Genomic DNA, 11,478 nt, shown 5'->3' on the forward strand with positions numbered 1-11,478 from the left:
AATAGATAATGCCTCGGGATTGATAAAATAACATTTTAAGTATAAATTTGAAAAGGCAGCAACTTTAACGAAAGAGTGGTTTTATAGATAAAAGGAAAAATGTCTTAGTATTAATATTTTTACTACAATTTTCTTATAAATTAATGTGATATTTTATAATTAGTGAAATGATTAAGGGTATATATTGACAACTAATGCACTAATTAATTAAGTGAAAAGTTTTGTTCAATTATTTATCAATCATGAACTGTCATGTAAGTCTATAAATAACTTTATAATAAAAGTTGAAATAGTACACTAAATGAAATTATGTCTCAAGTAATAAGTACACTTGACAATGAAACATGGCATCAAGCTTGACAAAATACCATATGTAATTATGTCTCAAGTAATAAGTACACTTGACAATGAAACATGGCATCAAGCTTGACAAAATACCATTATATATATATATATATTTGGTGAAAAATTCGGCTAATCCATGATAATATGGAAAGTGATAAATCATGTAGTGAAAATATGAAAAGAATCGGAGTTAACAAATATAACAACTCACTTGTACATTTTGATTGTATGAAGATGATTGTTAAATGCGGTATTGAAGTCCATATTTTTTTTCTTGCACATCAAGTGCTTGTTAAAATACATCAGAGAGTTGTATATGTTAGATTATACATATTTTTCTTATATTGAACATGACAGATTGGTGAACTGTGTATAGCTTATTCGATGCATGTGAATTCAGTATTGGATTTCTAGGACAGTTAATAATACCCAATCCAAAGCCATGGGCTGAAGTTGCCAAAAGTTTCTTTATTAATAATACTTGAGCCTTTTTGGAGGGCCTCATCATAACATGAATTGATATATTTCTTTTTTACAACACATTCACCCATGAATACAAGTAGTTGCATGATATTTTAGTGTGGGTATGGCACAAGGGTGTGGGTTCAAATGAGAATTCTCACATTTAATTAGTGTTAGTCACTTTAGTTAACACTAATGTCTTGATAGGGTTAGATTATACTATGGCTCAATAGAACTTGAGGTAGCACATGTAGTTTCCCATCGTTTAGACTTCTCTCGTCATTGGTTCTTAGCAAGCATGTACTTCTGTTGGTTCTTAGCAAGCATGTACTTCTATGATCATGTTTAGATAGAGTAGCTAGTCTGGTTGTCCCCTCCTAAGTCTTTGAATTAAAAAAAAAAATGATATTTTAAGTCAATTCATCAATACTCCTTGCAACAATAAATGAATATTTTTCCTTTTCTAAATAGAAAATAATATTTTAAAAAATATACATACCATTGCATCAAATAAGATGAATCCCCATGAATGACTGATGACTGTAGTTACATATAAGAAAAAGAATGAATGATGATTGCAGTTCCATATAAAAACAATCCATATTTCAAATATACAAACAATATTAATAACATTAAGCTAAATCAATATAAAAACAACCATGTTCTTTGTGTCAATCTGAAAATTGCTCCGTCAATAAATTTTTAGGTCAAGATCATTCTAACTACATTTTCCCACGATTTTGAATCAAAGATGACCATTAGGCATTAGATTGTGCAGAGAAAGATTCCAACTGCACTCTATGCTCACCCTGTTGGAGGCTGCTCACCTACAAGTTAGGTCCAACTATATAGTCTTCTGATTATTCTCCAACCAAATTTCTACTCATGAAAGATTCCTACATGACATTTTAGCAAATTTAAATTTTACTTTGACATAATAGTAGTAATTAACTAGAAATTAGAAAAAAATAGTTAATTACTAGAATAATACCTTAGTCAAGTTATCTAACAATTGGGATTCTTATCCGACATTACCATGCTCACGCTGAGAATTGATGTCAATAGAGGAATCCTGTATATAACATTAAAAAATTATTAACATAAGCAAAAGTAAATTAATGGACTTATAATTTCTTGTATTATAGAGCAACGTAACATATCTTACTTTACTTGAACATTCAAGTGATTGAACTTGTCCTTCACCAAGAGCATGTTGTTGTAAGTCGCTAATACAACTAGAAGTCGGTGTTGTTTTGGTTTGAGATTTAAAATCTTTTTGTTGTTCTAGTGCACCTTTCAACCTTCTTTTTGGACGTCCAATTGTTGTTTTTGTTTTAATCTCATGTATGACTTGTGAAGCTACATCCTCATTGGACTCATACCTATTAATAGCTTCACCGTGGACCTCTAGTTGACCCTCCACACCACTAGAATAACACATTTTTCTCATTTCCTTCAAATCCTTCAATAATTTTTTAAAATATCTATCAACATATTTGTACATCATTTCATTCTTTGCTGCAAGTGTGGAAATTTCATGAAAGTTGACTTAAATGAGAGTAACACTTTTCGATTAACTCTTGAGAATTAGCATTAATATCAATGCCACGATAGTCTTTGATAGCACCAACCTCTGCATCTTTCTGAGAAAGTGTAATTTGTCTTGTTGATCTTAACATATGTTTCATTGGAGAAGGTGCAAACTCATGATTATGCTGTTCATGAAAGGAAACAACTTCTAACATGCCATCCTTGTTAAGTTGACAATTCATTCGTGCTAAACACCCCCACGTGCTGAAAACATACTTTTTTTTGCCGTTTGTTAACAACTCGTTTACCCTCTTTCGAACAACAAAATGTTCGCCTTTTCACAAGTCCTGAATTTGCTCGCTTCACCAACTGTTTCCTTACACTAAAGCCTATTCGGTGAGCATATGCTTTGTAGAATTCATATGCATTATCATCACAATCAAATTTCATACCAATTTTTGGTATTTCATTAAATCTCATGTTCTGTGTACTCAGAGTGTTTGATTTGCTTTGGCTTCCATGAATAGGTTCTTGTTCATTCGATTCATTGTGCAATACACATCTTTCACCAATATCCACTATCTACAATGAAAACAGTGCATTCAATATTCAGTACAAAATATTTGTTGGGAAAGTATGCTATAGAAATATAAATAAATACAAGTTATGAAGATGTATTTGATTGAAACCATCAATTTGTCCTCTATAAACCTACTTGATTACATTAGAAATGTTCTCAATTCAGTGAGCTTTGATCTCTTGTGTTCTTGTTATCATTTAACCACCACAGCGAAGAGGATCTCCTTGTTTTACACATGCTCAGGCTTCTTGTGCCAGAAGCTAGCTGTCAACCTTTGAAACAACTGAAAATGACTATACTAGTACTGCCGAATTTACTAAGAGAAGAAACTTGAAGCCCTTCATGTCATGGGAACCAGCCCTTGAACATCATGGAAACTATGGGACGAAGGGACTTTTTTTCTCCACTAGGCACTAAATTAACTAAGGACCGAAAGTGTTATAGCTATATTCTTCCAGTCATCCACTCTTTCACTATAAATATGTAACATTTCATTGCTATTATGGAGAAGTTCACGTACCTCTAAATTTGATTCTCTAGCCATCACTCTATAAATTAGATGATTTGAATAACGCCCAATTATGTCACCCTGCAATCAAAAAGCTTGGATCATTTAATTTGTGGATTCAAATGATTATGAGGTGCTTGCAGTGTGCCATGAATAAACTATATTCTTATGCAGAAATGTATGACTTGTTTTACAGAGTTGGGGTTAGTATTGGAGTTATCAGGATCAGACAGGTATAGGTAATTACTTTGTCTTTGCAGAGTTATTCTTTAGCAGAAATGTTGTTCCACTTGGATGAAAATCTACTTCATTGGGCTGGGATTCAATGTTACATCTTTTGTCAAACATTAAACTTGCTATTTTGTGGGTGCCTGGAGATAACAGAAAGATATAATCTGTAGAGTAGCTTGTTTCCACTGATCAACTCAGAGAGATTTACAGAGCTCTGTTTTCTCTGTGTCAGGAATTCAATCGGAAAAGACAATACCAGGCAGAATCAAATCTTGTTCAACATTAAATCTAAACAACCATTATACCCAACATTCAAATTAAAAAAAACTTCAAAGCAATGCTTCCAAATTACAAGTGTTAGAATAATGGTTAAAAGCAATGCATCCAAATCAAACATGTTAGCTACATTCAGAGACAGAGAGATCCCATGCGAAGAAAAGTAATAAAAACTTCAAATAAAGGTGAAGTCATTTTTGTTAAACTCATCCTCGAGGATTTCACACAAATACAATAAAGTCAATTCAAATTTCTGATTTTTTTTTCTTTTTTTTCTTTTCCTACCAACCAAAGAGAGGGCGATACAATAGTACCATAATCGACACAGTAAAGAAAAACCAGGTAAAAAGAAAAGAAAAGAAGCAAACATACACACAAACACGAACCTCTGTGAAATCTGGGTTGGCTATTCAGCAAAACCGCGAGAATCCACAAACCTACCGAGAAATCGTAGCCTTTTAGGCGTTAGAAGTGAGATGGTTAAAAAGAATGTGAGAGACTCTTGGACTCCAATAGTGAGGACTGAAGTCTGAAGAGCTAATTAAAAAACAAGGAGGTTTACAAACGAATTTTATAAAAAAATCTTTTATAAGATAACGTGGCACGATATAATTGGAAATAAGGTAAATCTAACTTTTGAAAAATTTAATTATATTGTGATACATCATGTCGTAAAAATTTTTTTTGTAAAATTTGTTTGTAAGCTTAGCATTTTATATATGTGTGTGTAAAAAAAAAAAAAAAAAAACTTTTATACTGTTATCATACAATTAGAATGATCTAATTCTTTAAAAAATAAGAAAAACTTCACAAAGAACTCGTGAACTACTATGCAATTTGAAAAGATCCTCCCAAATTTCAAAACCTCTCACTTTCACCCTTAAATTTTAAATTTGATGCAACATATCCTTTTGTTAATTTTTGGGCGTTAAAGTGGTAAAATAACCTTTTATACCCCCATGAAAATTTTATAAAATTTCAAATTTGTCCTTAATTTCAAATTGAAAAAAGGGAAATTTTATCTTTTTAGCAATTTCCATTAGGGTTTAATGATAAACATTGACGGAGCGATCAATTGTATCAAATTGAAAATTCAATGGGTGAAATTGAGAATTTTTAAAATTTGGAGGATCTTTTCAAAACATGTAATAATTCAGGAATGCTAAATGAAGTTATTCCAAAAATATATTTATTAATTTAAAAAGTTATTTTATTTTATTTTTTTAACAAATTGAAATCTTTGTCGATAAACTATCAATCAAGTAGGAGCATAGCGCTCTCTATATACAATACCATAGACACAATTTGAAATTTCTTTTTTTCACCTAAACTTTATCTATGACATTTACAATAGCCTCTCTAGCTAGATTACGGGCGACAAAATTCACATTCCTCCTAATATTTTCAATCCTCCACAACCTCAACCGGCACAAACCTTCTTTGATCCCATCAATTAAATGTCCAATCTTGCTCCAATTCTTTTTCACCAATTTGACCGCAGTAACAATTTGTAGAGCGTCGACCTTTAAGATTATATAAAAGAAGCTTATCTCCCTGCATGGATCCTCATCGTATATAGCTACCACAACATGTTCGAAAAAACAATTTCGCGTGGTACTACGCTGTCAAAAGATCTCTCTATATGATCTTGTACAATGATACCAATTCCAATACGTTCATGATCTTTGTCAACGGCAACATATATCCCAATTAACTTTGCACAAACCTAAGCGTCGTGTTCGCCAACGTATTGGTGTTTCTTCATTATCCGTGTTCCGTTCATTCATATCTTTGGCGTTGATCCTTCAGAATTCATCAACAGAATTACAAGCATCGTGATAAACTTGGTTAGGATGAGTGAACTCACCTCCATGCACTATCGTTTTTCTTCGAAATCAAATTTTACATGCCACCATGAGCTCGAGGTCTTATAACAATTTACTAATTAGCATTTTTCAATTAAAAAAAAAAGTGCCTCTCAAGCGTTTACGGCCTTAAGCTCTCGGCCTTTGTAAGGAGACCCTCTGTGTGCGCCAGAGCTCTAAAATTCCGACCCATGTGTGCACCTCTTACTTCCTTCTCCAACACCTTCTCTGCCCATTTTTCCACTCCCAAAAGTTCCCCAGAACCCAACACCCAAATTCCAGGAGCACCCGACAACGACTTCGTTCTTCTAAGCATCGAAACCAGCTGCGACGACACTGCTGCCGCCGTTGTAAGTCGCAGCCGAATTCCGATTCTTTTGTTGTGGCTTTGTAATGGATATTTGATCGTTTGTGATTTTGTGGTGTCCTTAATGGGTTTTGGTTGGTTTTTATGTTTGGTGTTTTTTTTGGGGGGTTTGGTGAGGAGCAGTGGTGAGATTCTTAGCCAAGTTGTCTCTTCTCAGGTATAATATTTGATGTTTATTGGATTTCGTTCATGAGAGTTGTTTTTGTTCGTTGTAGAGAATTGGTTTTATATTTTTGTTTTTGCAGAAATAGTACTGTGCTAGTAGTATCGTCGAGTTTTCTTTTTCGTTACTTCTTAGAATGGCTCAAATTCTGTCTCTAGGTTAGATATGTTATGTTCAATTATCTCTAACGTTGCACTTTTACTTCTGTTTTCTTTGCCTGCTGGGGAACATCAAATTATTGGTTTTGAGTTATGGCCCAAATTGCTTATTGATAAGACGAGTAGGCTACAATAGGTCTGATGGTGTATGCTGAATGACGCAGTTCTAGTAGGGATATCATGTAAGTAAGGCCATGAATTACTTATAAAATTAGGAATGTGGTACATGAACCAAAGGAATCTTCGTAATTCATACGTTAAGGCTGTCAATACAGCGGTCTGGAGAAATATGGACCTAAGGATCTGTGTTTCAAAATTTAGAAGTGGTGGTGATGGATGAATTTAATAAGGGAGATTGATTTATTGTGGCCTTGTGATCTCTCTTTAAATTTTCTTGTTAAAGAAAACTCCAAATTCCTTCTCATTGCAGTCTAGAAGTTACTTTATAGCCTGTACATTGCTAAAACATCCTAACATGAAAAATTAGGCTGAACTAGAAAGCTTCTTTGGTGTTGCTTTACATTAGACTACATGCAGGAAACAGTTTTATGTTAAAATGATTTGCTTCCTTGCACTATGAATTGTATCATGTTTTCTGGTTTGCACGCATGACAAATTTATGTTCTGTTTATGGTGCCTGCACATTATCTAATTTTAAGTCTTTGTTACATCAAGGCAGATCTTCTTGCTCGATATGGAGGTGTTGCCCCTAAAATGGCAGAAGAAGCACACTCACAAGTGATTGATCAGGTGTCTGATCTGCATAACAAACTTCCCTTCTAGTATGCATCTCTTTACATGCCAGATACCAATACCTTGCCGTCCGTGTCACACATAATATTTATTTTGGAAACTCACTGTGTCGGGCACTACATGTGCTGTCAGCTACCTTAAATGTGTTATCATTCTTGTCACTCACGCTTACCGTATTGCTGTAAAGAATATTCTGATTCTTCGAGCTTAGGTTATTAGTATTATCAGCAGTATTAATGTCTAATACTGACATGGGTCTAAATTTGAGCTTATTAATTGCAGGTTGTGCAAGAAGCACTTGATAAAGCTAATGTAAGAGAGACTGGTTTATCAGCAGTTGCTGTTACAATTGGTCCCGGTTTAAGCCTTTGTCTTCGTGGTAATTTGAGTGATATCTCTGTGTGTGTGTTGGCCCCCCTAAAATTATCTCTTACTTATTTTACGCTAAAAGTTGAGTATTGGCCCTGTCCTCCAGTTGTGTGGTGCACAATGTCTGTGTAACAAATGTGAATTTGATTGAAAGGGAAGAACTATATAACAAATACATGTCAGTCCCTGTTATTGAGCTATCTTAAATTAAGTATAGAAGATTGCTCTTGGGCTGTTAAGTCCAGTCAAAGTGATTCCCAGGGGATTCAAGTTGAGTAACAGGTATTGGAAATTATTTTTCTCTAACTCTCTTCGATCTTGCCCTACATTTGGGGTTCAATTAGAAACTCTCAATACCTAATATACTGTATCAGACCAATACAAAAGTTTGGATTGTCCCTTTCTTATTTGATCAATTTATAAGATTAGTATGTAGAATGAATTAGACAATGTGGGATAAGTGAAAATTTATAATAAGAGAAAAAAAAAAAAAAACTTCTAATGACTTATACCATTTGGTAGGTTGTAGGTCCCTGTTTGAAGTAAACGATTGTGTTGGACAGAATTTTACAGTAAGTGCTTTGGGATAATTCTGCAGAGTTTTACGACATTTAGAAATTACTGCAGAATTGTGGATTTTACGTCAGGAATTGAGTTGAATGAGGATTTTTGCCTTCCCTAGTCATTTGGGTGGAAGTTTTGTTGGTTGCTCAGAATTATTTCTTCATGCAATTGCAATGCAGTTGGTGTGCTGAGAGCTCGGGAAACTGCTGGTAGATTTAATCTGCCAATAATTGGCGTACATCACATGGAAGCTCATGCTCTAGTGGCCAGGTAGGAGAGTAACATCTAGAAAACGCAGAATAGATTGCACTCCAAATACAGTAGCATGCACATGGCACAATTTAAAATACAACTTAACTGTATCTATGGTTTTGCTTTTAAAAAATTAAAGAAAACAAATGACGTTCGTGTGCTTTTATATATGTGCACTCAAAATTGTAAGGTAAGTGCTTTATAGGATCTGAATGTGTCTTCACCTTTCTAGGTTAATGGAAAAAAAGCTCCAATTTCCTTTCATGGCCCTGCTTATTTCAGGTTATTTTTTAGATCTTTTTTTTTTTTTTTTTTTTTTTTTTTTTTTTTTTTTTTTTTTTTTTTCTCTCTAAAGTCCTAATCTTCAAAACCTAAACCACCCAGCCCTCATAAGATTCACAAACAGAAAAGACTCATGGCACTGTTCATGCATACTCTCCAAGGGCACTGTTCATACAGTGTTTGTGCTACATCACATGAACTATATTCATGTTTGATTTTTCTATCTCGTTTGGTTATAATGGCCTTGAGCAATATGATGATTTTTGTGTGCACCTTGTTTTTTAGGAGGACACAATCTACTTATTCTTGCTCAAGATCTTGGCCAGTACATACAACTTGGGACCACAATAGATGATGCAATTGGTGTGGCATATGACAAGACAGCGAAATGGCTTGGTCTTGATTTGAGAAGGAGTGGTGGACCAACTATAGAGGAGCTTGCTCGAGAGGGTGACGCAAAATCAATCAAATACTCTGTAAGTTTTTTTCTAGGACTATTTTCCCTTCATTCTAGTCATTTTTGGCAGAATGTATATCCTAAGTTCTGCACTGCGTTATTTTTTTAGATCCCAATGAAACAACATAAAGATTGCAACTTCTCAAACGTCGGTCTGAAGACTAAAGTGAGGCTGGCAATTAAATCCAGAACCAGAAATATGTACGTTGAATATTTACTTATCAAAAAAATATATATGTACGTTGAATATGTCGAAAGATGCAGATATCATATTGAAACCCAGTCTCCTTTTTTCTGTCTGGTGAATTCTTTTTGATTTACATTCTTCCTCTTGAACTGTAATGAGTATTGTAATTTAGATGGGATAAAAAGGAGATCCGGCAATATTCTACTATTCTTATCTTATATATTCCCACATATTTAAAGTCATTTTTTTTTTTATAAGTATTTAAAGTCATTTCATGAACTAATAGGAAATAATATATATGAGAATTTAAAAAGAAATCTTATAGAGGGTAAATTTGACTACCTGCTTTAAAAAAGAAAAAAAAAAAAAAATCACCAGCTTTTCCCAACCACCAAGCTTCACCTACCTAGGGTTGTAAACGAACAAAGTTACCCGTGAGCTCGCTTAGGATCGGCTTGATAAAGCTCGGCTTGTGTCCGACTCGATTATTAAATGAGTCACTCATAAACATGAAACTATACTCGATTATTAAACGATACATACTCGTATAATTAAAACCCGGCTCACTCATTTAAAGTTTGTGAACATACTCGTATAGGGGCTCGACTCGCTTATTAGTACGACTCGTATATATATAACTTATTAAATAGTTTATATATTATAAATAGTATTTATGCTTATATTGTATGTAGCATAAATACTAAATATATATAGTTAAAATATTAATAACGTAGTATATAGTGTATAACTATTTATAGTTAACTAGTGTATTGTGTTTATTCAACTAAGTTAACTAATTAATTAATTGGTTTAGTTATATATATAGAGAGCTAGTTGGTTAATATATATATATAAAAAGGGGTAAATGTATAATAAGTCCCTGAGTCAACCTTCCAAAATTAAAATCATTAACAATTTTTTTTGCTTGCATTAATATAACATGAACACAAATACAATCCTAACAAAATGCTATATATTATCAAGAGTGTTAATACTAATCTCAAATTCAAATTATCAGGTAACGGGAATCTTGTGCTTCATACTCATCTCATATATCTGAGATCTCAGCTTCTCATCTTCAATCAAAACAACCATAGCAAGCTTCGGTTTGCCTCTACCGTCTCTGATCTCGTTCCTGGACTTCAGTAGATCGGCCACGGCTTGTATCTCGAGGGTTGATTCAACACCGATGGTTTGAAATTCGGAAAGTCTCTTGGCAGCGCCCATCACTAGTCGCCTAACGTTCGCCATCCTCCTTGTCTTCTCAGACTTGGAGATCCAATTGTTTGCCAAATCTTCTTTGATACATGCCCGAGCGGATTTGAAAACATTAAACGCTTGACTGAACTGCTTCAGTCCGTATCTCCCTTGGTTAACTTCAGGATCAGCGCCCTTGCCGATTTCAGCAAGTTTCAAATTCACTCGGAGAGCCGTCATGGCTCTCTGACTCATCCTTTGTGCCTCCAACTTCATCATTACTTTCTTTCCCTTCCCCTGTCACTCTCCCTCTCCCTCTGGTTGCATCATTTTCTTTCTCTTCCCCTTTCCCTCTCCCTCTCCCTCTGGTTTCTTCCTTTTCTTCCCCTTTCATATTCTGTTTTGGCTGTTTGGATGTTTAGATTTCCGCCAAAATATATACATATAACTAGGAGAGGACGCAGTGGCTGTGAAGGGGTTCGAATCTCTGTAGCATCGGTTTTGGTTTTTGGAAGAGCAAAAGAATTAACCGCATGTACTGGGAAGGAGTTCGAATCTCCGTAGTGTTGGTTTTGAGTTTCTAAAGAGCAAAAAATTTTCAAACAATATATGTTTCTGATCACATCAATATAACCCCAAGCAATTTAAAATGTGTCGATCAATATGGAATTAATAAGCAACAAAAATGATCAATCAAAAACAACACTCATCCTTTTGATAAATCGTGATTGAAAGAACTAATTTTAGGCAATTACATGGTCAGGACTCCCACAGAACTAATTTGAGGCAATTCAACATGCTTCCATTAATATAACAGAAACATAAACACAATCCTAACAAAACGCTATATATAACAAAACACTAGAAATTATCAGAGTATTAATACCAATCTAAAATTCAAAATATCAGGTAACGGGAATCTTGTGCTTCGT

The 11,478-nt window shown here is 34.1% G+C and overlaps 1 protein-coding gene and 1 long non-coding RNA gene across 3 annotated transcripts; one reads left to right on the plus strand and one right to left on the minus strand.

Moving 5' to 3' along the window:
* Positions 1–2,627: 2,627 nt before the first annotated feature.
* LOC132188840 (uncharacterized) lies at positions 2,628–4,422 on the minus strand. Of its 2 annotated transcripts, none has more exons than XR_009440923.1 (3): positions 4,319–4,422; positions 3,438–3,506; positions 2,628–2,919 (listed from the first exon to the last, which is right to left on the minus strand). It is a non-coding gene; the product is annotated as an uncharacterized LOC132188840 (long non-coding RNA). The 2 variants fall into 2 exon arrangements; XR_009440924.1 differs by lacking the exon at positions 4,319–4,422 and adding an exon at positions 3,673–3,879.
* A 1,566-nt stretch (positions 4,423–5,988) lies between these two features.
* Positions 5,989–9,642, plus strand: LOC132188046 (probable tRNA N6-adenosine threonylcarbamoyltransferase, mitochondrial). The gene is made up of 9 exons (XM_059602460.1): positions 5,989–6,145; positions 6,275–6,321; positions 7,161–7,235; positions 7,521–7,617; positions 8,351–8,441; positions 8,656–8,705; positions 8,991–9,181; positions 9,272–9,363; positions 9,636–9,642. The coding sequence occupies exons 1-9, from the start codon at positions 5,989–5,991 to the stop codon at positions 9,640–9,642; spliced, it is 807 nt and encodes a 268-aa protein (XP_059458443.1).
* Positions 9,643–11,478: the final 1,836 nt, after the last annotated feature.

Source organism: Corylus avellana, chromosome ca7, assembly GCF_901000735.1.
Source record: "Corylus avellana chromosome ca7, CavTom2PMs-1.0".
In the NCBI taxonomy this organism is placed as follows: Eukaryota; Viridiplantae; Streptophyta; class Magnoliopsida; order Fagales; family Betulaceae; genus Corylus; species Corylus avellana.

Coding starts and splice junctions, on each gene's coding strand:
- LOC132188046 (XM_059602460.1), top strand. CDS start 5,989: ATGTGTGCACCTCTTACTTCCTTCTCCAACACCTTCTCTGCCCATTTT. Junction 7,236..7,520: donor ACTCACAAGTGATTGATCAG/GTGTCTGATCTG, acceptor TATTAATTGCAG/GTTGTGCAAGAAGCACTTGA. Junction 8,442..8,655: donor GCTCATGCTCTAGTGGCCAG/GTAGGAGAGTAA, acceptor TCACCTTTCTAG/GTTAATGGAAAAAAAGCTCC.